The sequence below is a fragment of the Meleagris gallopavo genome, chromosome 1 (assembly GCF_000146605.3).
Source record: "Meleagris gallopavo isolate NT-WF06-2002-E0010 breed Aviagen turkey brand Nicholas breeding stock chromosome 1, Turkey_5.1, whole genome shotgun sequence".
NCBI classification, from domain to species: Eukaryota; Metazoa; Chordata; class Aves; order Galliformes; family Phasianidae; genus Meleagris; species Meleagris gallopavo.
The window spans coordinates 109,665,996-109,691,133 of NC_015011.2; the positions used below are offsets into that span (position 1 = coordinate 109,665,996).

The following is a 25,138-nucleotide window of genomic DNA, read 5'->3' on the forward strand; positions in this document are numbered from 1 at the left end:
CCAGCCCCGGCTACCGGCTCAGCACCCTGATCGACTTTCTACTGCACCGGACCTACGCCGAGCTGACCGTGCTGGCAGACCTGTGAGTGCCTCCGGCCCCCTGCCCGCCCTGGCTGTTCCCGAGCCTTTCTCCCCGCTTGTGCCGCAGCCCGGCGGTGAGGAAGCTTCGCTGGGGCCTGACCCAGAGCCGAGTTAGAGCGTGGGGAGGTGATTGCACCTTCCTTAGCTCCTGTCCCGACAAAAAGCCTCATTTGTGTGGCTTTGCCTCTCCTCGGGTTATGTTCCGGGGCCAGGTGAAAGCTGGCAAACCACCTGTCATAAAAAGGGGAAAAGGCTGGGGAATGGAGAGCAGATGGATGAAAGTTGTTGTAGCCAGTGCTCAAGTTCAATGCCTGGTAGAAAGCCCACCTGTAGTGCTTGTACTGGTGTCAAAATACATAACAATGAAAAGTGGAAAACTCAGTTGTTTTCAAGGGCTTCGACTCCTGAAGTTACCTATACGGTCCTTAAATTACCACTTGAGTGCTTTCAAGGGAAAAATAAAAGACCATTATGTTCACAATCTGCCGTGCTAAGGTTTTGCTTGAAATTGCAAGGGGAAAAAAAAGGCCAAGAAAAGCTTTCCAGAAAGCATTCTGTCTCTGAATAAATGTGCACCTTTTTGTTTGTTTAAACAAAGATTCTTGGAGGGATTGTGTATTTTTCACAGAGTCACATATGGAGAAAATGGCAGGGGAAAGGCATGCATATTTTCTTGTAAAGCACATCTGGCAAGTATGCAAGCAGAGTTTTGCTTGACTTGAGGTTAAAAGCACTCAAACTCTAGAAAGGATGAGGAATTTTACTTTGTCTTGAGAAAACTTCAAAAATGCCAGTGAAAAGTCTTTGCAGTATGTTTATGATATCTATAGGCAGTAATTGATTTTGTACGTGTTCTTTTAGGAACATTTGCCTGTGATGTCTTCTGTGTTTTCTGGTGTAGAACTGGATCTTTAGACTTGAGTGTATAGTTGAAGTACAAACTAAGACAAGTGGTGTGAAGAAGAAATGGAGGTTGCTTTAGGTACTCCGATTCATCAAGTAAGATTTTAAGCTCTGTGGCGTCTCCTCTAAAAGTGGAGTGGGCTAGATTTTTCCACTGTATTTCTCCATAAAGGATGGATTTGGCTATTAAAAAGTCCAACTGGAAAGTATGCTTCTCCTTCCCTTCAACAAAGAGCTCTCGCTCCTTTATCAGCATCATGAATGAAAAATAACTTGGAAGTGATGTGCCAGTATTAACTCTAGGACATTAGGGCTGATGAGAATACTGTCCCCTTTTTTCTGCAGTAGTGTCTGTTGTGCAGGTAGTTAATAAAGTTCTGGAGTATGACAGTTCTTCACTTCTAGACTATTGAAAGATAAACTTGCTTCAGGCAAGTCAGAAACAGCCAAAGTTAATCTTGCTGTAGGTGTTCTATGATTGCTATTACGCATTAACTAATCCTTTTCATAGATATTCAGTGGGAACAGGTGGTGATATTATATAGCACGGCTGGCTTAGCAGAAATCTTGAGATTTAAACATTCGTCATAGAATGATGAAATGCCTTAGGTTTGAAGGGCCCTTAAAGAGCAACCAGTTCCAATCCCTGCTGTTGATGTTTCCCACTGGATCGGGCTGCCCAGGACCTCATCCAACTGTCAGGATACTGAAGGCATTCAGGGCTGCAAGTGCACAGTGCTGTCTCATGCCCAGTCTTTCATCCACCAAGCTTTTCAATTAACTTGACCAGTTCCAGCTTAACTGTCAGGTTCTGGCTGTTGTCTTGTGGTCCTGTTATACACCTGATTCTTCCCACTTCCCATACAGTACTCTGCCACCCCTGCTGCTTTAACTGGGCTGCTCTGTAGAGCTGCCAAACTACTTCCTTTATCAAACATGCAACTTCATTGTATTTAGGAGACATTTACAATCAGGATTTTTGAAATGCTTTTTTAGGTATGTAGAAATTCTTGTACTGGTCTGAAGATTGCTAATAAGACTTTTCTTTATAGGGATATGAAGCATAATGGAACAATGGATAACATGTTGTCTTTTTCCTTTTTATTATAGATTACCGAGAAAGACCGATATGGAAAGGTGAGTTAAAATGAGACGGTCTGTAATACACGTTAAATACAAAACCTTGTTTTGAATGTTAAGATTAATATAAAACTGTCTGAAAGGAATATTTTTCTCCTAATTTTAGATTTTCTGCAAGAAAATAAGCCTTATTTGTTTTACCGTCACTACGTAGTTTCAAGATTTTCCTCAGCATAGACAACAATATGGTTTTGTTGTTGTTTTGTTTTATATAGTTGTTGTTTGGTGTTGTTGGTTTTTTTGTACAGTTCAGTAACATGATGTTCCTGTTATATCAGGTGAAATCTGTTAAGGGCATTTTTCTCTTAATTACAATGGAACTTGAAGCAATGATGTGACAGTACGTCTAATAGGAAAGGGAGGTAGAGGACCTGGATTCTAGTTAGCATGTTGAATCTTGTTCAAAAGTAGTGGTTCGACAAGGTAAAGACTTTTTATCAACCTTTTTGTATTAACCATCTTTCTTATCATACGGCACTGTTTGACAGCTGTATTTTTTACCTGTTTGGTGTGGTTTTGAAGTATAAAGATTAATTGAAAACAAGTAACCAGAACAGGCTTTTTTGTTCATTTGTTTAATTCCCTTTCCTTCTCCCCTGGATGAAAGAACTTGATTTGTTTTTTTTGTTTCTTTGAGTGAACTCTGAGATGCTGTTCTTCGTTATTTTGAATAAGCTTCATCTTTTGCTATTTGTGTTATCACCCTTATTGACCTAATTTTCTCTGAAGACATGTAACAGCTCTGTTATTCCTAAGGATGTAAAGAATGTTAATAAAGAATTCTGTGTAACAGGATTGTCATCAATTCAGTCATCTCACATCTTCTACAATTCTCATAACCTGTTCTGAAATAATCAGAATTTCAGGAATTCATAACCTGGAATGGTTCCTTGCATGTCCTTTTTCTTACATATAATATTTTATAAAGAAGAGCAGTCTATTTGCATTTTAAATTATCATGGAATCATCATAGAATTATGGAATGGCCTGGGTTGAAAAGGACCACAATGATCATCTAGTTTCAACCTCCTGTTGTGTGCAGGGTAGCCAACCATCAGACCAATTTATTATTTGCTGAAACAGTGACATTCAGCTTGGGTCCAGAGCTCCCTCTTACTGGTGTGGGGGCTTCTCCCATCTACACATTGAGCATTTTGTGGTCAAGCTGAAAACTGCTTTGCAGGGCACACCTGTTTGAAGCAACACGTTAAACCCTAATGGAATACAGGTAAAGGAAAATAACACAGTCTTCAGTGCTTACCTAGAATCATAGGAGGGCCTGGGTTGAAAAGGACCATAATGATCACCTAGGTTCAACCCCCCAATCACTAGGTCACCAATCACTAGATCAGGCTGCCCAGAGCCACATCCAGCCTGGCCTTGAATGCTCCACAGACGAGGCATCCACAACCTCTTCAGGCAACCTGTTCCAGTGTGTCACCGTGTCCTGTAACTGAATGCATCTTGATGTTAAATGTTCGCATCCATGTTGAATTTGACTTATTTAGTTCTTCTTAATGAAGTGGCTTTATAGCTCTCGAGGATGCCTGTTAAGAAGTGTAGTTTACCCAGATTATTCCGTTGTGTTGGGTTTTTATGATTTGGTTTGTTATTTTACTAAGTTCAAGAGCTGCTGTGGCAGCAGAGGTTGTGCTTGAAGCACTGTTTCCTGAAATTAGCCTAGCGACATGCTATATTTATTTGGGATGAGGATGTGATGGTGTTATCTTCTAAATAAAATAAATAAAAATCATATAACATCTACATTTTTTTTAATGGCGGCAAGCTAAAAGATGCTATAGGAAAAAAAAACTGATAGGAAATGATGAATCTTAGTATGATATTACTTTGCAGAGAGAAGTCTTATTTATTCACATCATTGTCACTGATAGGAATAAATCGCTTCCAATGTATTTTTGCAATGAGAAAGATAAGCAGTTGGATTAAAAAAAGGTACTGTCAGTTCTGTGGTGTAAAAATAAAGCTAAATACTGGAGGGAGTCCAGGGGCTTTCTCACTGATAACGTTTGGTATCTTTTCTGTTATCCTCTGCAATGGATTACAATGACTTTGCAAGGCCGTATCTTCTGCTGTGGGGAAACGAATGGTAAAACTTTATATATGTGTTCCTTAACAAACAGTCCTTGTTCTTACTCTTCCAGCAACTACGTGAATACATTGTTTTCTTAAAGGAAAGCAGTTTCTCCTGTTTTTGTTTGTGAAGCAGTCTATTACTTCTTAAATCTGCAGCAAAGACTACCATCTAAACAAAAATTCACAACTGCTGTAAAAATAGGTTATTCATGACTTCAACAACAGTGCAATTATTACACATCTTTTTTGTGAAATATTCATTTCCATTTCTTGTTTATGACAAAATGGCTGCTAGTTCGTTAATTTCATTGATACACATAATTTTGGTTTGCAGGGCACTTTGGAGATACCTGGTCCAATCCTCTGCCTCAAATAAAAGACATAGACTAAAATAAAAGTTGTTGATTGTGCAAGGTCATGCTCTGTTGAGTTTTAAACATACCTTCAAGATAGATCTCCTGTTACCTACTTCAGTCTTCAAACAACTTGTGTGTTTCTTTTGTTTGCTTTTCTAATGTCAAGCTGGTGTGTTTTGCTGGTTTAGTTTGTGGCTGTTGTTCTTCATCCTTTTGCACTTCTGATAAGAGTCTCTTCCTGTCTTCTCTGTATTTCTCCTTTAGATATTTCAAGACAACAGTAGTATCACCCATGGCCGCCTCCTATTAGGTGTAAGCAAATAACTTCAGTTGTTCTTTGTATCTCATGTGTTCCAGCCCCTAACTTACTTCTGTGTGGCAAATACCTTTCTTACCTAGAGAGTTAAAAACTGGACATAGTGCTTCAGATGCATTCAGACAGGTGCTGACTCCACATGAAGAAGTGTTTTCCTTGACTTAGGCAGTGCTCATGCTAATACGACTTGAGGTAATGACACATTGCTGATATCTCTTCATCTGTCCACCAGGACCCTCAAATCCTTTTATGCATACTACTGCTACCTAGTTCTCAGGCTGTGCTTTTATGTAAGGCTGTTTGGGTCCAGGTGCAGGACTTTGCATGTGGTTTTGCTTCATCGGGTTTCTGTCAACTAGTCTGTCCAGCCAGCTGAGGTCCCTTTGTTTTGTCCAGTTTGACATCACCTGCAAGCTTCTGAAGACTGCAGTCCTTCACCTTATGTCAGTTGTTTATGGAGGTGTTTAATTGTATTGGCCACAGTACTGAGCAGTAGGGAACGTGAGCAGTAATCACTTTTAAGGAAATTCAGCTGATAGTCAGTCAGCCTTTCATGTTTGGCACTGCAGCCAGTTTTTCATCTAGTTTGTAGTCCACTGATCCCTTCTACATGTTACCAACCTGGCTGCAATGATACAGTGGGATATCTTGTCAAAAGTTGCTCGAAAGGCATCTTCTGTTCTCCCCTTGGTTATGGAGCTGGACAGCATGTAGAAGGCAGTTGTGTTGATCAGGGATGATTTGTTCTTGGCAGATCGTGCAGGCTTTTCCCAGGCCACTTTCATGTTTTTTTGTTTACCTGGATGTAGCTTCTGGAAGGATTTTCTGCCTGCTTCTTGTTATCTGAGTTTTGGCTCTCTGGCATGTAGGTACTTCTAGAAGATGGGCATGTTGTTTGCCTTGTTTCCAGTCATTAAGACCTCTTATTGCTTTGGCCTTTGGGAAATGATAGAGTTACTTTGTGCTTTCAGAGGTCAATTCCCTCAGCACCCTTGGATGCATCGCATCTGCTCTGATGGCTTTTTGTATGTCAGGTTTGCTGAAGTAGTCCTTAACTTGATATTCTCCAACTGAAGCTAAAGGTTCATTCCCCTAGGCTCTGTCACTATGCTGAAGGATCTGAAATACCTAAGATCAGAACTTAACAGTAGAGTATCTATTCAATCCCACAGCTTTGTCTATGCCAGTTTTCTCTTGCGTCACTGAGCATTGGACTCATGTTTCCTTGGTCTTTTGCTGTTTATAGACCTATAGTATAGAAGTTCTTGTTGAACTTCATCCTTTGCTAGTTTTTCTTCTGAGTTCTTATTTTCTGTGCTGGTCTCTGCATGCTTGAACAGTTTCTATGTATTGCCCTCTCCAACCTTCTTTGTACTTCCTATTTGTATTCAGTTTGTTCAGGGGTTTCCTGTTCAGTCAAGCTTTCTGCTCATTGGAACAGTCTTTGTTAGAAACAAAGCTTTAATGATTCTTATTTATAATAAAGCTGAACTATTTTGAAGGATTGTTTCTTAAGTGTGGTCATTCAAAAGCTTTTTCATGTGCTCTGCTTTGCTTGTATAGGCCTTGTAAATGTACTATTTCTGTAAGTTTCATCTTCATTGAAGACATTTTTTTGTGCAGCCCAACATTAAGTTCAGTATCTATAATGAAGAACAGAGAAACACAGCAGCACTGAAAGACTCTTGGGTTCTTTAGAGAGGGGTAGATGGATGTGAATTCCCAGTGCGATTGTGACTTGAAGGTGACAATCATGGTTATTGAAGCAGGATTTTGTCAGTTAGATCTAACAGAGTGCCTGTAACTTCATAAAGAAGTATTAATGAAGCAATTCCTGGAATACTCCTTTCAGTAATTTTCATTATTAAATTGTTGTGTTTCTTTTTTACTTTTTGTCTATCTTTGATTTCCAGCTATGGAAAAGCACTCTGAAATTTTCTTGCTGTCATGCTTTTTGTTACCACAAAATTTTGGTTGCTATAACTACTTCTATATTTTAGCTACTTCTATAGGGAATTTGTTTGAAAGATTATTGACATCTCAAGTCTCACTATAAATGTCTTCCAAACTCCATTGTGTTTTTGTAAAACTTTAAAAAAATGTTCCACGTCTTACTTTGATAGTGTAGTAACTATCCTAGTAAAGCTGTCTGTACCTGTAGCAGCTTGTCTGCCACTTGAAGTCTAACATCAGACTGTAGATTATTCTGGAATATATGCTGTGTAATGTGGGGAAATTATTGGCTTGATGCCCAAGCTCTTGGATGAGGTCTGTAGTATCTAATGCGGGAGACTGAGCCAGATGGTGTTAGTGGTGCTTCTGGCCCAAATACTCACCTGGTACAATCAGATTATGCTTTATGGATTACACAGAAGAGTTTACCTCATTACAGCAAGACTTTCAGCAGAAAGAGGCTCTACTCTATCTGTGTTATGAGTATGTATGTTACAGATTAGGATCAGAAGGAGGTGCAAATTCTATTTGGTGGTAGCTAATATCTGTTGTGGTGATGAATGTGTTTTGTTCAGCTGTGCTTGTTGCTTTCAACTTAAACATAAACCCTGGGGAAATCTTGAGAATTCAAGTGAGTCCACTAGTGAATTGTTTCTCTTAAAATTAATAGTTCATTCTCGTGAGTGTGCTTTTCTCTTTCTCCAGACATTCTTGGTTGGTTAAAAATCCCTATATGTTGTTGGCATTTAGGTGCTTAAAATAGTGAGCTCAGTCTTTTTTTTCCTGTGCTCTGTTTAAACAAGCAATGTATTAGTGATTGCCTACGTTAGCACAATTAAAAGTTCTGATAACTACTTTTTTTCTTTAATGGCACACAGTTAAATTGCAGGTTTACTATGTGTCTGAGCACCAGCTTAATGCATATATGATTGTTTTTTGTTTTTACAGAAAAATAGAAATAGTGCAGTTTGCAAGCCGTACTCGTCAGCTGTTTGTTCGTTTATTAGCCTTAGTCAAATGGGCTAATAATGCTGGAAAGGTGGAAAAATGTGCGGTAAGTTGGCAACAGAGTTGGGTATGAAACAATCTTTTATTAGCATGGGATTTTGGTACCATCTATTTTTTCGTTAATATAGAAGTTTTAAAAAACCAGACCTGTATTTCACAGCAAATGGACATTAAATGATAACCAATTTCTTCCTATTGAGAAGTTAAACAGTTCTTAACAGTTCCCCAAAACTCCTCAGTTATTTAAAAAATAAAAAATTGTGCATCCTTTCAAGAGTTCTTGAACAGGAGAGAGAAGGTGGTGATCTCAGTGTGTTAGTTCTTGCTGTAATTTAAGTTCTGTTCTTAGTTAAGTAAGAATAAAGCACAGTGTTGCAAACACCAAGCTTTGAGTGATTGCAAACAAGTTAGGTTGGATTCCAGTAGCAGTCACCAGATAAAGAGCTGTGAGGCTTCACAGATCCTCCACAGCACCAGAAGTGCATAGATTGAAAGTGTCCTTGCATGTGAACGTTACGGCAGAGCACTCATTCTTTGTTTTACAGATGTGAGTCCTAGAATTGGAGGGAAGTGACAGAATCATCTCTGCCACATATCAGATGAGCTGGATATAAAGAACCACTGATTTGTGCATTTTTGACACATCTTTTTCCTTTTTTCTCTCCCATCCTCCATTGTTCTCTACAGATGATATCAAGTTTTTTAGACCAGCAAGCCATTCTGTTTGTGGACACTGCTGATCGTCTGGCGTCTCTAGCCAGAGATGCTTTGGTTCATGCTCGTCTACCTAGTTTTGCTATCCCGTATGCAATTGATGTTCTGACAACCGGATCGTACCCACGCCTACCTACCTGCATTAGGGTAACTAATATTACAGTATCACTTGGTCTGTGGGGGGATCCCCATCAAATACACGATAAAGAAACCAGTTGTCTGATGTGTGCAAATGGAAGTGTCGTTTGCTACAGACATAGTGCTGAGACTCTGTAGTGTCAATTTCTGACAGGGGGCACTTCCTATTTGAGCAAGTTATCCTTTCCTAGTGAAACATTCTCTGTTTCAACTAGCTCATCTCTGGAGTGGATATAATAGCAGCTCTTTGTTTGATGCTTTGTGTTTCTACACGGTAAGCCACCATACTAGAAAAGTAGAGTGAAAAAATAAGATACAAACACCTGTTTTCTCAGAGATTTTGGCTATAGCATACTGTATTTTGAGAAGTAGTGAACTACTTATGGCACTTTTTAATGCTGTTGTCTTTTCTTACTGATGAAATGCAGAATAACAGATTTGTAGAGTAATACGAACAATAATATCTGTGACTTAGATCTACAGCTACAGATAAGGATTGGCTTTCAAATATTAGTATTTAAAAACAAGTTTAGCCTAATGTAAGGCCGAAGATTATTTTAATTTGTCCAAGTTGAGCAATTTTATTCACTCATCAGTCTCGGGCAAATTATAGATAACTAGAAAAAAAAAATTGAATGCCAGATTAAAGCAATGAAAAAATACTGTAATGGCCTGTGTGATTGTATTTGCATACTTCTGGTGTGGTTCATTTTTGTCATTGCTACTGGCAATGTATGAGATGTGTTTGAGATGTATAGAAGATATTTTTTTAATATTTATTTTAACAGGATAAGATAATCCCTCCTGACCCAATTACAAAGAGTGAAAAGCAAACCACCCTTCATCAGCTGAACCAGATTCTTCGACATCGTTTAGTAACTACAGATCTCCCTCCCCAGCTGGCAAATCTTACAGTTGGTAAGAACTTGAATCACTTTTTGAAGAACAGTTTATTGGAGACTGACTTAGTCGTTACTTTAGTGCTTAAATAAAAAAGCCAAAAGATAATTTAAGTGAGATCATTAGATAGGCTTAATCTAGTAAGATTGGAATTCTGTCTCTCTCAGACATCGAATTATCTTTTTCTCTTTTGAGAATGAAGATACCAATAATCTTGCCGGAATAATAATTACTTTTGGAAGGAAATCCTGTTCAGGTAGTGGTAAAATGGTGTAGAGACTGCCTTGATTTTTCAGCAAGTGTTTTATGAAACGTTCTCCCCTTCTTTCAAGATAGAAGTTCTCAGTGCCTGGTCCATGTTAGGCCATGCAATTCAACTGCTTTTTCTGACATTAATTTAAAAATTCCATTTAATTAAACTGTTGGGTATTTCTCCTAGATACTCTGTTTATCTGCAGTAACATTCATCCTCATGAATTAAATCGTTGATGTTTGTGCACACATTTTATTCTGTGGCTGATTGCAGAACCAGATCTCTAAATTATAGAGATTTCTTTTCATTTAATCCAAGTACAGGTTGATGCTCTGATGTTTTTTGTTGTTGTTGTTGTTTCTACAGAAAGGGTGGTTACAAACTAGATTATGGCAGAATTGCAAAAAATGGACCTGAAATGGACCTAGTCTGTACTTCTGACTAAGAAAAGTTAGCCTTGTATAAATTATATCCCCTAGATCTAGAGTGAAGATACTTCTGAAAATTGGTAGTTTTCAGTGATCCCTTTGCAAACACCTCAATATCACTATTAGAGCCATTTTTTATCTTAATGATGTGTAAATGAATTTTTATCCTAGCCATGAGATTTTTCTGTTAACTAAACATTTCAATATTAATTTCTGGCTTGAATTTGATTTCTTTTGAGAGCATATCTGGGATGCTTTTTAATATGCAAGTTCAAGTTAAAATCATTAGAATTTCTATAGGAATATTTCTAAATATCAAGAGTTATAAAGATATATGTGTGGCGTACTTGGTAGTTGATTGAGAAGAAGATCGACCTGCACTTCATAGTAAGAACTTGTACCTTATCGTCTGCTTTGCTTCTCGTTTCATTTATGACCTTTCTTATATAGTTTTGGTCGCCTCTGTTCCCATGATAGCTGTGCTCACAAAAATGTAAGGATGTATATGTCAATTACATAGACAACGTACAGAATCTTTGCTTATGAGCATATATGTGAAGTATGCGGAAGCGCGTATTTCCGCATGAAAATGGAGCTAAAATATTTTTATGTTAAATAAATGGTTTGCTGTGAAATGTGTTTCCAGTGCTAGATTTTAGCCTAGGCTTCCTGTCTGCGATCCTATTCTGGATGTTCCTTGAATATAGCAACAAATTGGAAAATTTAAGCTAGACATATTGTTTGTGTAATCTCAGATATTAGTAGTCAGCTCAGTGTAACTTTGTGTTAAAGCAATACAAATGCTGACAAATTATTGTGACAAAATTACTGCTGTGCAAGTCAGTTGGAGACTTCTGTCCGTGCTGCTTATTGGCACTGGTATTGTTGCATAAGCAGCTCTTGAAACCTCAGAGTTGAACATAAACATATGCAGCAGAACAGAGTCTGTAGGGAAGTAATTCAGTGAGAGTGTCAGGAACTACTGCACTGGTAATATGAGGCATCTTATGAGACCGAGTGAAATAAAATATTTTTTCTTCCTTAGCCAATGGTCGTGTGAAGTTCCGAGTTGAGGGGGAGTTTGAGGCCACCTTGACAGTGATGGGTGATGACCCTGACATCCCCTGGCGCCTTCTCAAACTGGAAATTTTGGTTGAAGACAAGGAAACTGGAGGTAAAAAATACAGAAAACAAAGTTTACACATTCATTTTAACGTTGTTTTTCTGTGGTATTGCATAAGTCTTGTTTATGCAGAGTCTTTTGCATATCACAACTTGAGATAACAAAGCTGCATATACACATCCAATTTTTACCTCACTCTGTATACTTCAGATACCTTATCAGTGGTAGTCTATGACAGTGTAATAGACTTCCTGAAATTTCCACGGTAAACCAAGGATTGTGTTATGATGTTAGAAATTGAGGTGTGAAAGTTTCTTGGTACAGTTATCTTTTAATATTTATTTATTTTATTATTTATTCAAATGCCCATTTTCATGGTATCTAATGTGAATGGTTTTTGATTTCTGAAAGATGGTCGAGCCTTGGTTCACAGCATGCAGATCAACTTCATCCATCAGTTAGTCCAGTCACGGCTGTTTGCTGATGAAAAGCCACTTCAGGACATGTACAACTGTCTGCGTATCCTTCTGAAAGTTCCTTCTGAATAAGCTGTGTAATGTAATCTTGCTCTTTTTAGTAGGTGGAGGCCAAAAATGTGGCTTCTCTATTAAGCTAAGGGAAAATGTCTGGAAGAAGAGTAAAAACGATGGCCTTGGAGACAGTTAAGCTCATTCACTAGCATGTAAAATTTCATTTTGCATATTTGATCAACAGATGTAAAGAATGAAGTACTTGAGACAGCAGGCTGTATGGTAAGGCAGTGAAGCATCATACTGATTCTGGAAATAGAATAGGATGCTGACATAAAAGGTTTGGGAGCTTACAATTCTTGCTGTAGAACCATATTAATATGCTGATGTTAACTGTACAGTGTGTTAACTGTGTTGCACCTGTACCAATAATGAAATGGGATATAGCTTGTTCAGAAAACCAGTGCAGTGACTTTGTACGTGCGAAGGACAAATTACTTGACACTATGGAATAGTTTTCAGTGAAATAGTTTCTGGAGGAGCAAACACATTTATGTTACTAATGGGTGATCATGAAAGATGGGCTTAATAGTAATCATAGGGTGAATTGAATTTTTTTTTAATAATCTGCTTTTAAAAAAAAAAACGTGATTGGAGTTGAAATCTCTGAACTAAAGCTACTGTGACGCTCTTGCCTAGCAACCTGTCCTAGATTACAGAAAAAAAACCCAACAAACTTTTAGAAATAGTTGATGCTGATTACATACATTTATCTCTAGATTTGTACATTAGCTTGTTCTCAGACAGCATCACGCCTGACTTTTATGGCAGTGGACTTGCATAGTGAGCACAGTCTTTGGATGTCTTCTCTTTCCTTAACTCTCTTCCTCAGACTCCTTCTGCCTAGCACTTCAGTTGGAAGTCCTGCATTCACAAACACTAATGCTGATTCGGGAGCGCTGGGGTGACCTAGTGCAAGTGGAGCGATATCATGCAGGGAAGTGCCTTTCGCTCTCTGTTTGGAAGTAAGTTAATTTTTAAAAAGCTGTTAAACTTAGTAAATGAAACAATAGGAGCATTTTTCATTTCCTAAATTGGAGCCAGAATTTTCAGAACTGTATTTTCTTTTTGAGGTGGAATTCCAAGATTCCTGAACATTCTCTTGTGAAGAAGTGAGCGATGTACATTCACGTACATAAAAGCAGTGGATGTAATCATAAAATCAGCTCATTTTCCTGGATATCTAAATAAACTGACAATTTGTCAGTCTTTCATCATGCCTATTGCTTGACTTAAACTAGATAGAAATAAAAAAAAAAAAAAGTGATCAAAATGCTCTTCTGATTCCCATGTTGAGTTTGCAGCCATCTAAAACTCCTTGTGTAGATATAGTTTACTAATGTTTCTTCATTTAAAGATTAAACTAAATGTTTTATTTAGTTCAGCTTACATAATATTGCTTTTATACAGAGCTCTCAGAATTAAGAATTAGCTGCTGAAAAGCATTTTTTCTGCTATTTCAATTACATGTTTTAATTTTTCCGTTTATTTTAAGCCAACAGGTGCTTGGCAGGAAAACAGGGACTGCCTCTGTTCATAAGGTCACCATTAAGATTGATGAGACTGATGTCTCAAAACCCTTGCAAATATCCCATGAACCTCCACTGCCAGCCTGTGATTCCAAACTGATGGAAAGAGCCATGAAGGTAAAAGTTTGCTTTGTAAGAAGTGTTCTACTTCTGTAAATCAGCAACTTAAAAATATTTGTTTTGCTTTGATTCTGTTCAAAGAGCAGTACTATGACTTATACTAACCTGTCACTGTAGATCACAGGGTGTTAATGTTGAGACCATAGATTGTTGTTACAAATTAGTGATCTTGACTTTTGTCTTTAACATTACACCTACTTTTCAGTGCTTTATGTACCACTTATGATGACAGAATGCTGGGGCTATGGGGAGCACCAGTGAAGCTTAAGTTATACTTAGTGCTTGGCTTGAACTATTTTACAAACAGCTCTTATAAGGAGCTTCTCTTTTCTGTCTTGGAGATGCTGTGCAACTTTCCTATGAAAATCAGCTTCACATGTGACTTGAGCTGATTACCCAGCAGCATTATTCAGTTTGGAAAATATTGCATTATGATTGGAAAATGCTGTACAAAAGAATCAATGTAGTTTGCTTGTTACAGGGGTTATGCAAAATTTGATTTTACATTATGACCAATGAGGCCATTGTAAATTTGAGATTTATCGAAGTTAATGCTGGCCCCCTTTCATTCTCTATGCTTAGAGATTTTACTGGCTTTGCTGTTCTGCTGTTATATAATTACAGCTAAGATTGTTATTCTGGCTGTCTTTTTGTGTTTAAGATACTATACAATACCAGCACAAACAAATAGATTTGTCTGAGTGGATTGTTATACATTAGTGTACTGAAAATTTGATGTAGTTGTAGAAGTTATAGTAAATTGTTTGTGAAGTCTATGTAACTGATAGCAGCTGCTGAACTGAAATACTCCTGTGAATGTTTGAATGCTTGATTTTAAGGCCTTGTCTTGGAAAGCTAATCTTACAGGACAAAGTTGTTCTGGTTACACATGAAGGTAGGTACTGAAATTTTATATACTCCTGTGCTGGAATAAATCTATTCTGCACTTATCTCTTATGCAAGAATAGAATTTTGGTTCAATTTACCTTGAACAGTTTTCAGAGCAACGTAATGTTAAGAAGAAGGTTTTGTAGTAAACTGTGGCTTTACTTAGGCAAAATATGTAGGTAATACATACCTACACTTTACAGTTTATAAATGTAAATGCTTCAATTTAGGTTGCACAAGTCAGTTATAGCAAATATGAGCTGGAGATGTAAACTTCAGCGCTGCCTATAGATAGATACTCTTGGGTTCAGTGGGGTTGCTCGTGTTCACAGTCTGCCTCTTCATCTCACTATATTGTCACTCCTTTTAGCAAGACTAAAATGAGTATGTTATGTTTCATTCTACAGCTACGTGTGTATTTGGGCCATGAAATATGGTCCAAGCGCTGGAGCACCTCTCCCGTAAAGAGAGGCTAAGAGGTCTGGGATTGTTCAGCCTGGAGAAGAGAAGGCTTCAGGGAGACCTTAGAGCAGCCTTCCAGTACCTAAAGAGAACCTAAAGGGAAGATGGAGAGGGACTTTTTACCAGGAAGTATAGTAAAAGGATAAGGGCTAATGATTTTAAATGTAAAGAGGGTAGATTTAGATTAAGTATTAGGAAGAAATTCCTCACAGTGAAGGTGGTGAGGCACTGGACAAGGTTACCTGGAGAAGCTATGGATGACCCGTCCCTGGAGGCATTCAAGGCCAGGTTGGATGGGGCCCTGGGCAGCCTGATCTAGAGAAAATTGTCCCTGCCCATGGCATAGTGGTTGTAACTAGATGGTCTTTAAGGTCCTTTAAGCCCAAACCATTCTATGACTTGTGTAGAAGTATTCATATTCTAATAGTTTTGTTTATTTTTCCATAGCTTAAGCTTGTTATGAACAGGTGCATGCTGAGCTGGAAAATACTCCAGCCTTGATCTAGAACAAGTAGATCTGCATAGAGACTGATGACTGTATGTTTGTTGTATTTTGTAGTGAACAAATACTCGGGTTAATAACGCTTTTGGTTCACCAAAGTTCTCAGCAGATGAATTCCAAAGTAATCATTTTATTAAGCTTTGTTTTTGTGTGCTAGGGCATAAAGCCCATATGTCAAATTTGAACTTGCTTGGAACTTTTTTCCAGATTGACCATCTATCAATAGAAAAACTCCTAATAGACAGTGTCCATGCGAGATCTCATCAAAAACTCCAGGAGCTAAAAGCCATTCTGAAGAGTTACAATGTTAATGACAATTGTACGTGTTTTCTACCAAAATGTGTTTGAAATCTTTCTCCTTTTATCCCTAGGAATGTTTTCTGTTTTTCTTGTTGTTTCTTGTTCTCATTAATTTGAACAAAAAAAATATGAATAAAAACGTAGGATAGTATGTTCAGTATTAAAAAGATCCAGCTTTAAATTATTCTGCATTGCTAATTAAAATACTCAGTGATACCCATCTGTAAATGTAATGTAATAGCTGAAGCTGCTAGAGTATTATATCTGCTGTAGAAGGGTTAAAAGTTGTCTACTGTAAAACTAGTTTGGAGTTGAAAGCAAATCTTCCACTGTATTAAACTGATTTTGGGTGAGGCTTCAGCTGCCATTGAAACTTTGAGATTCAAATTGAGCTTACAGTCTTGAAGCAGTGAGTTAAAAGGTATTCATGTTTTGTTGTTTTTTTTTTTTATTTAGTCTGCCTTTTCTGCTTGGCTTATTATTAACAGTTTTCATCAAGAAATTACTGTATTCAGTTTCCTCTTCATCTTGAGTGTAAGAATGTGCAAATGCTTATACTGAACTCAGAACTACTGCAAGTAAAAAAAATTTCCTATTAAAAACAAACATGTTTGGAGATTGTAATGGGCTGAACTTTAACATGAGAACTTGAATTCTGTGGCTAATTATTAACTCTTTTTTTTTTTTAATTGTAGCATTCATTGAGACAGCTCTTCCAACTCTTGTAATTCCAATTTTGGAACCATGTGGTCGATCAGAGTGTCTGCATGTTTTTGTTGATCTCCATTCTGGAATGTTTCAATTGATGCTCTATGGTGTTGGTAAGTAGATAAAACAAAGTAGGGTTGCAAGATATCAAATACAGCGTATATTATGAGGTTATTTTGTGTGAACAGTTCTGTCAAATCTTTGAAATTCCAGAAGTGAGGGTTAAGCTAATGAAGCTGTATGTTGAGTGATCTAGATATTTTAATTGAATATGAATGGATAAGTGGATCTTTGTGTTTATGATACACAGTTTAGCATATCTTATGGGAAGAAATTACTATATATTGTTAGACATCATTTGCATTTCATTTGCAATTACCAGCTGGGCAGAGCTGGTAATGATGGACATGATTGACCTTAAATATTTTTGAGATATTTTTCAAGTTTAACTTAATGTTTCAGATTTCTCTCTTTCTGTGTTTGTTTTGTTGTTGTTTTTAGGTAAAGTTAATTCTTTTGGCTTTTTTGCCTAAGAACATACTGCTTTGGTTCCACAAGTGTTATGGGTCGTTTGTTTTGTATCTTAAATGTAATTGTTAAATTAAACAAAACACTTTCATTAGAAGGTAAAAGCTTGCTGTTTTAAGAGCAGTTGTTAAGAGTATTTATTCACTTGATATCCTTACAGATCAAGTGACACTGGATGACATAGAGAAGTGTGTTAATGATGATATGAAGCGGATCATTCCTTGGCTCCAGCAGCTTAAGTGAGAGACTTGAATAATTCATTTAGTTACTATAGAATGAGTTACCATGTTTGCATTTTGGATGTTCGTACTTGCTTAGCTTTGTGTAGGGAATGTACTTTTTCTATGTCCTAAGCAACTTTGAGTATTTGTTGCCTCCTTTAAATGAGTGGAGAAAATTTTTGCTGGGTGATGTTTGCACAGTCCTCCTTTAGTTTGCCTTCTTGCACGTAGCCTGAGGTGCTGCTGCATGCACACTCTGCATGAAGTCTTCTCACTTCATCAGGAGCAGACCACTTGCTTCCTGAGGATCTCATTTTGTGTCCATACTCATTTTCCATCTCCTTTATTCCATTCTGTTTCTATGGCTGAATTCTTCTTGTTTCTCAGGAAGAGCAATTTCCCTTTTCACAATACAAAGGGAAAGCCAAGAAGTGACCTAGAATGATTTAAATAATACGTTTATCTTCTAATATTTCTGCTCTGGTTGTACTGAACTTCATATCTTCCCTCTTTAGAGCCCCGAGATTTAGGCACAAGATACGTTTTGCTCCCCCATAAGAGGTTGTAGCAAATAATACAAGTACAGCTTACAACTGCAGAAAAACCAAATTCCACCTGCTCTTTCTTTTTGGAAATTCCCAGTACTCTGAGCTAATTGCAGAGTGAAGCCTCTATTTGAGGGGTTTTGTTTCTAAAAGAGGCATGATGACTCATGAAGCACTGGCACCCTGGAGAAACTAATCAACCTCCCTTTGTCATAAGTAATGTGCTCAAGATAATGGCTTGGGTAGTGCTGTTGTTTCTGAGTAAGCTAGACAGTCCTATAAAGTGTCTTTTTGGACAATTAATCTCAGATGTTTCTGTGAGAATAAAGATGGTGCATCCTGTTGGACAGACATTGAACAGCCACGCTTTTCACAGCTGCTCTCAGTGGAAGTTTGACTGAGAAACCACGCCATGCATTGCTTCCCTCCTTCAAGCCTAGGTTGGCTTTCTGGTGTACTCAATCTGAGTAGAATCAAGTTTAATTCCATGCATCAGAATCAATTTGTTTGTCTTGCTGTGGTTCTTTACTTCCAAACTTATTCAAGGGAATTAGGTTGTTTATAATGTAATCAAGAGTGATATTAATCCATCTTAGGTGACTTTCTTACTGTCTTGTTCATCAGCATGCAGGAGCAAAGATTCTTTTTCTATACCCAAAATAATGTGAGATTCTAAATCATACAATGTGCTTGTTTTATATCTTGTTTATTCTTTTTATATTGTAATTTTATATTGTAATATAAATATATATTTATATTCATTCAATAAATAATTTCAATGCTTTTCTTCATAAACTAGCAGCTATCTGTTACTCAAGCTGAAAGCAGTATGTAAATATAGCAATAAGGAAATACAAACTCAGCAGGAAGAAAATCTGTTTAACTGTGTGTAGCTTGCACAGCAGTATTAGATGTTTTAGATTATGGCTGGCTCCTAATTTGACACTAACATAATTTAAAACAGTCTCAAAGTACTAATGCCTTTATTTCAATGCAAGGTTCTGGCTTGGACAGCAACGTTGCAAACAGTCAATAAAGCATCTGCCTACAGTGAGCAGTGAAACACTTCAGCTAGCTAATCATGCTAGCCATCCAGTGGGAAACCTTTCCAAACACAAATTGTTTATCAAACTCACTCGTCTTCCACAGTACTACATTGTAAGTATCTGAAAAATACTTCTTATCTTCTCTCCTCAGGCAATTTGTAATGTTAACTCTAAGATTAGGAAGAAAGTTAATTGCTGTAATCCTTGCTTCTCTACCTTCTCTCATTCTGTGGGTTTGTTAGGCAGTCAGGCTCATAAAGAGGAGGGGGACATAAACATTTGCTACTCAGCAGTCCTCATGTTCTCTTTATATTCCTGAAATTCTCATCTTTCTCTTCTTGGATCCCTTTCATAGCCACAGTATCAGTGTCTTAAAAAAGAGGGCTGTGTTTTCCTGCAGGAATTGGGGGAAGAATAGAAACTGATGTAGGCATAACCTCAATTAAGGATCTTGTTGATTTTGTTATTTTGTTTAAATGCAGGTTGTAGAGATGTTTGATGTTCCTGGCAACCCCACAGAACTAGAGTACAAATACTACTTTCTGTCAGTGAGCTATGCTGAAGGAGATGACAACCCTGCTACTGCACTTCTGTTACAGCAGTTCAAGCCAAACATTGAAGAGTTGGTACTAGACACAAAAAGTGGGAAGCAAATGAAAAGTGGTGTCAAGCGCAAGGTATGTGTTTCAAAAGCCTTCAGCCTCGTTCTAAAGCATGGAAGCCAAACACATGTTCTTAGCATCATTACCAGCTTTAGTGCAGCTGTTTCAAAGTTTGTGTGGCTGAGGCTTACGCTGAGGCTTAGTACTCTGGGCTGCTTCCCAGGGAGGTATTGGGAAACTTTTCCAACAGTTATTGTCTTTGAATTCATGCCGAGCCTTTTTAGTTGGTCTAAAAGAAAGCCAAGGGAGAGCACTGTACAGAGGTAGTTAGCATAGCTTTTATTAGCAAAGCACTGGTATCAACATGATATGCTTTGTGCCATAGAAGTGTAGTCTCTGAAAGTCTCGTGGGGACTGATAGGAGTTGCTTCTTGGGGCCAGGTTGACCTGGCTTACTGGTGTGTACATACTGTTTTGAGGAAGGAGGTGATTATAAAATTACTTCAAATTGATTGCTGTAGTTCTGAAGTTGACCCTTTAGGAATTTTTCTCAGTGTGTGTTTCATTTAAAATTCGGATGAATTAGGTTGTTCTCTGATGTCTGCACAAAATGTTTACTCCAAAATGTGCAAGAATATTTATTTGTCTTTATTTTAACTCTAGTTGTCTGGTGATCCATGTTCCATAGAACCTAAGAAACCAAAACGGACGGGAGAAATGTGTGCCTTCAATAAAGTCCTAGCTCATATTGTAGCCATGTGTGATACAAATATGCCATTTATAGGGCTTCGTTTGGAGGTATGTATTAAGAAATATTTTGTTTGCTTCTTCTCTTCTGCTGCTCCTGACTCTCTTGTCCACGTGTTCTCTGAACAGTTACATCTAGACATGTTCACTTTGTAGTCCCCTTTCTAGCTGAGTCTGGGTAGCTGACGTCTTACACTGGGTTGCTCTAGTCTTGTAGCTGGTTCTCTAATACGAAGCACTAACTGCAGAAGACTTCAGAAGCTGAGGGAAAAGGAAAAATGAGAAAGCTGCACTTACTTTGCTTGACTTTTTTTGCATGAGATAACCTTTTTCTTGTTCATTTGTAGTTATCCAATATGGACATTCCTCACCAAGGAGTACAAGTAGAAGGAGATGGCTTCAGCCATGCCATACGTTTATTAAAGTAAGGAAATATACTCCTGTTTGATTACTGTACATATGCTTGAGAGAAAAAGGATTGTTCAGAGAGTAACACTAAAAATGTTGTGGGGGCTGGGGTTTGGAAGAACTTGATTTGTTTCACTGTTGTGTGTTTTGCATTCCTGTTTGAAGCAGTGCTGTACAAAGAGGAAAGTGAGAGTACGCTCAAAGCCAGCTATTGTTTGTTTTTCTCATTAGCCTAAACTGGGGTGCTCTGAAAACAGTCTCTGACAGTCCTCAATTCTAACATCCAGGCACTGCTAAGGAATATACAGCATTGTGGTGACTGATGAACTTGTAATTGCAATTTTAGATTGGGTCAGAGACCTGCTTACTCCATATGTTGTTTACCAATGACCAGTATGTGATACTGTAGAGGAAAATGCAAGGGAACCCAGGAAAGGCAATTGCATGGTTAAGAACTTGCAAAGGAAACATCTGAGGCCCTTACAGTAAAGAGTGACATGGACCTCTGGAGGTTATCTGGTCTAGCCATCTGCTCAAAGCTGAATTTTCCAGTCACCAAGGATTTATGGCACAGAGATCTCAAACGCTGACCAGAGGGGAGTAGTCATTTGGTTTGACTGTCTCTGCTGATGCTAATACAGTCCAGGATGCAGTGGTCTGGCACTGCTGCAACAACATGCTGCTGACTCCTGTCCAGCTTCTCGCTCAGGCCCCCGGGTTCTATTTCTGCAGAGCTACTATGCAGCCAGTGAGCTCTCACCCTGTGCTGCTTCACAAGGTTATCTTCTGCCCAGTGCAGGACTGCGTTTCTTTTTGCTGAACTTCATGAGGTTTCTGTTAACTCGTGCCTTCAGCCAGCTGAGGTCTGTCTAAATGGCAGCCCTGTTATCCAACGTGCTGACTGCTGCTCCCTTCTGTTTGACATCACCTGTGTATTCCTTGGCATCATGTAGATTGTTGAAGTTAAATATTATTGGCCTCTGTATTAACCCCAAGGAGTGCCAACCACATGCAGCCACCAATTTGACCTGGAGCTTTTGGCCACAGTGCTTTCTACTAATCAGTCCAGCCAGTTTTTGATATTCCTTGGGGCTTACTTCAAGCCTCACTAGTTCAACTTCAGGTTGTGTTATGAAGTAAAATAAATTATATCAATTTTACAACAAAGAAACAACAACAAATGCCACCAAACCCACAGTCTTCTAAAGTGTAAAATAAACTTAACTTTTTCTACTCTGCTGAGATACTGATGCCTTTATACAACAATGCCTTTAAATGCATCAGGCTCTACCTTTTTAACTGCAGAGAAGTAAGCTGGATTTAGGGGTGGTATATGACATTTCTGAAATAAACTCAATTTGTAGAGAAGTTAGGCATATTTTTGCTTTAGCTTTATTTACTCTGTACTCTAAATTCAATTCTCGCATTGGTATAGGAGTAAATTAGTGGGTATTAAGATAATTGCTAGGTTATTCATTACATTTAAAGTGAACTCGTTCAGAAGGAGAACCTGATACACAAATTCTGGTTGCCACAGAACTTTATTTTCATCTTTTTTAGCTCGTTTCTCTGTATAAAAGCTTTATGTTAGTGTGCTCCTACTTTTATCTGGAGATCAGGGCAGTTCAGCGGTTCCATTAAAAGTCTGTAATTTGCAAGTGTTGAATCCATATAAAAATTGGTCTTAACTCACTGTGCTTTTATAACACACTTAGAGTCCTTGAAGAGGAGCAAGATCTCCAACTGTGTGGTCCAGCTGTCTGTCTTACTGTTGATTATTCATTTTTTTTCATGTCCAGACGTATAAGTCCTTCAGGAAATGTTAAAAGGTGTTATTTTTCAGTTTGGGGACTACACTGTGTGCAACTGAGGTCCTCTTTTCTTCACAAATAGAATTCCTCCCTGTAAAGGTGTAAACGAGGAAACACAGAAGGCTCTGGACCGATCTCTTCTTGATTGCACTTTCCGATTACAAGGTAGAAATAATCGCACGTGGGTCGCTGAGCTGGTGTTTGCAAATTGTCCACTCAATAGCACTTCATCCAGGGAGCAAGGTAAGAGAGGTCAGGTAAACCTTGTGTCTTTGTCTTATTATGTTGTCCGCTCCAGTATCATTCCAATCTTTTTGCGTTAAGGGACAGCTATCTACTCTTAACATTTCTAATGAGCCACAGTGCACCTTTATCAAATGCTCTTGACTGTTGAGTTGATGCTTCTTTATTATTTAAGTATGCTTCTTGGACTCTTTCCACAGATTAATCATAGTCTGTAAATCCTAGTTTAGGAACCGCTTGTTTAATTATTATTTACTGTTCTAACACTGTAGGACCAACCCGTCATGTTTACCTAACATATGAAAACCAGTTATCTGAACCAGTTGGAGGTCGCAAAGTTGTTGAGATGTTCCTCAATGACTGGAACAGCATTGCTCGGCTGTATGAATGTGTCCTGGAGTTTGCACGGTCCTTACCAGGTACTGAAATAGTCTCCTTTTCTTTAAAAATCATATTTACAGATTACTATGGTTTTCTCATGCTCTTTTCTCTGCTCTCTTCAAAGACATACCCAACCACTTAAACATTTTTTCAGAAGTTCGTATCTACAATTACCGAAAACTTATCCTTTGTTATGGAACTACCAAGGGGAGCTCAGTAAGTAATTCCTAAGTCCACTTAAAATGTATATTTGAAAACACATTGGGTAGACCTGGAGTTCTTAGAATTGTGCAACAAAATATATCCTGGTATTATATTATTGTGGAATTAATATTATTCGATGTAAAAAAGACAGAAATAAAGGGCACTGGATTAGTAATTTGCTAGATTCCTCCTTGTTTAGATTTTTTGAGAATTTGTGCAGTGTACTTCAAATTGTAGGAAGGAGAGTTAATCCTTCTCCTGGCATCATTGATCTGTCAGCACTGCTTATGGTTGGTGAAGGCTGGCGTAGCAGCTTTGTTCAAACTTTTGCTGTGTTGCTACTGCTGTTATACTGGGATGTATGGATCTTTTAAGCTTAATGTTGCTTTAGAGAAATGACTCAGTTTTATATGTAGTACTGTGCTTTTAAATGGGACAATCCCTAATTATTTTGTAGCAGTGCTGTTCTCTTGTTCAGAAGTCTAGCTTACTCTGTCGTATTTGAATTTACAGCATATTAATGACTTTGTCTACTGTCTGTGTGCTTGCTCACTCCCTTGCACTGAATGCAGGGCAAGGAAGGAAGTAACCACGTTTATTACAGATTAATAATATATTTGAGTGTGCACTGATGCAAAGTAGTTGATGCACTCAAAATTTGCATCCTAGAAAGTCTTTGTGTTCACATTTTTTACGAGTATTTCTGTGTGCATTTTATTGTGACTGTTAGTCTTGGTAAGCAATGGGAGTAGCATTGTGGATTTTATGTGTCACTTCCTTACATATTAGCTTGTCCAGTTCTTTTTCTGGGACATGGTGGAGATAATCGGTCCACCTCCAGCAACTCTTGATCAGTTCTTTGTGGTGCGAATCTCTCATGTTTAATTTCTTCGGTCTCAACTCTGTCAGAAAAGGCATTTGTTCAAGTTGATTGACTTGCTGAAGTAACTGTCTGATTTGATGGTTGTCAACAATCCAGCTAACTAAGTAAGTTATACAAAAGCTAGTAGAAGTCTTTTCAGAACCTCAACGGTGAGTTAGGAATCTGAGGTTTTGTGAAAAAGGATAAAAATGAGATCAGACCAGCTTTCTTGTAATAATCTCTTGGTTCTAATTTCCATGGCCATTTTGTTCTTAATGTTGCAGATCAGCATTCAGTGGAACTCCATACTCCAAAAGTTCCACATTTCACTGGGAACTGTTGGCCCAAACTCAGGTTGCAGTAACTGTCACAACACGATTCTGCACCAGCTCCAGGAGATGTTTAATAAAACACCAAACGTGGTGCTGCTGTTACAGGTAATGTTGTAAACACTTCCCTCAAGAAAAGTCCAAGGTGACTAAGAGGTGATTGCTGATTAAACTCTTATCTTCAAAATTACATGTGTGTATTGATTATGAATCTCCTTGGCAGAAGGTGACTTGGGAAAGAGTGCCTTTCCTAGCCCTATTATCTGTGCCCCCACCCAGCCCAGATTTTTGCAGACTTCTACTTAACAGTAAGCTGTCTGGTCTCTCAGTATCTGTTCTTTTTCAGGTTTTGTTTGACACTCAGGCTCCATTAAATGCCATCAACAAACTTCCAACTGTGCCCATGCTGGGTCTGACTCAACGCACTAACACTGCCTATCAGTGTTTCTCGATTTTGCCACAGTCGCCCACGCATATCAGGCTGGCTTTTAGGAACATGTACTGCATTGACATCTACTGCCGGAGCCGTGGCGTTGTAGCGATACGTGATGGAGCGTACAGTCTTTTTGACAACAGCAAAATAGTTGAAGGTTTTTACCCTGCACCTGGATTAAAGGTGACTGCTTCCAAGTTGTTTTTAAGTTGGTGTTTCAAGTAACTAGAGAGATTTCATATTAATGAGCAAGGCTTATTGTTTGGTGATGATGGAAGACCCCTTTTTGAAAGAAAGGAGGATGGCTGTGAATTGAACTTAAAGATCCACTG

The 25,138-nt window shown here is 38.2% G+C and overlaps 1 protein-coding gene across 1 annotated transcript in view; it reads left to right on the forward strand.

The window, feature by feature from the left end:
- Positions 1 to 25,138, forward strand: part of MED14 (mediator complex subunit 14) — a 56,394-nt gene that overhangs the window by 22,308 nt on the left and 8,948 nt on the right. The window contains exons 3-23 of the mRNA XM_031556565.1: positions 5 to 82; positions 2,095 to 2,121; positions 7,792 to 7,897; positions 8,539 to 8,712; positions 9,492 to 9,621; positions 11,330 to 11,458; positions 11,819 to 11,926; positions 12,770 to 12,902; positions 13,433 to 13,583; positions 15,646 to 15,757; positions 16,434 to 16,559; positions 17,135 to 17,213; positions 18,739 to 18,898; positions 19,269 to 19,463; positions 20,052 to 20,186; positions 20,483 to 20,559; positions 22,437 to 22,597; positions 22,870 to 23,016; positions 23,103 to 23,194; positions 24,329 to 24,481; positions 24,720 to 24,989. Of these exons, the coding sequence (XP_031412425.1) occupies positions 5 to 82; positions 2,095 to 2,121; positions 7,792 to 7,897; positions 8,539 to 8,712; positions 9,492 to 9,621; positions 11,330 to 11,458; positions 11,819 to 11,926; positions 12,770 to 12,902; positions 13,433 to 13,583; positions 15,646 to 15,757; positions 16,434 to 16,559; positions 17,135 to 17,213; positions 18,739 to 18,898; positions 19,269 to 19,463; positions 20,052 to 20,186; positions 20,483 to 20,559; positions 22,437 to 22,597; positions 22,870 to 23,016; positions 23,103 to 23,194; positions 24,329 to 24,481; positions 24,720 to 24,989 (2,743 nt within the window). The remainder of the gene's footprint in view (positions 1 to 4; positions 83 to 2,094; positions 2,122 to 7,791; positions 7,898 to 8,538; positions 8,713 to 9,491; positions 9,622 to 11,329; positions 11,459 to 11,818; positions 11,927 to 12,769; positions 12,903 to 13,432; positions 13,584 to 15,645; positions 15,758 to 16,433; positions 16,560 to 17,134; positions 17,214 to 18,738; positions 18,899 to 19,268; positions 19,464 to 20,051; positions 20,187 to 20,482; positions 20,560 to 22,436; positions 22,598 to 22,869; positions 23,017 to 23,102; positions 23,195 to 24,328; positions 24,482 to 24,719; positions 24,990 to 25,138) is intronic.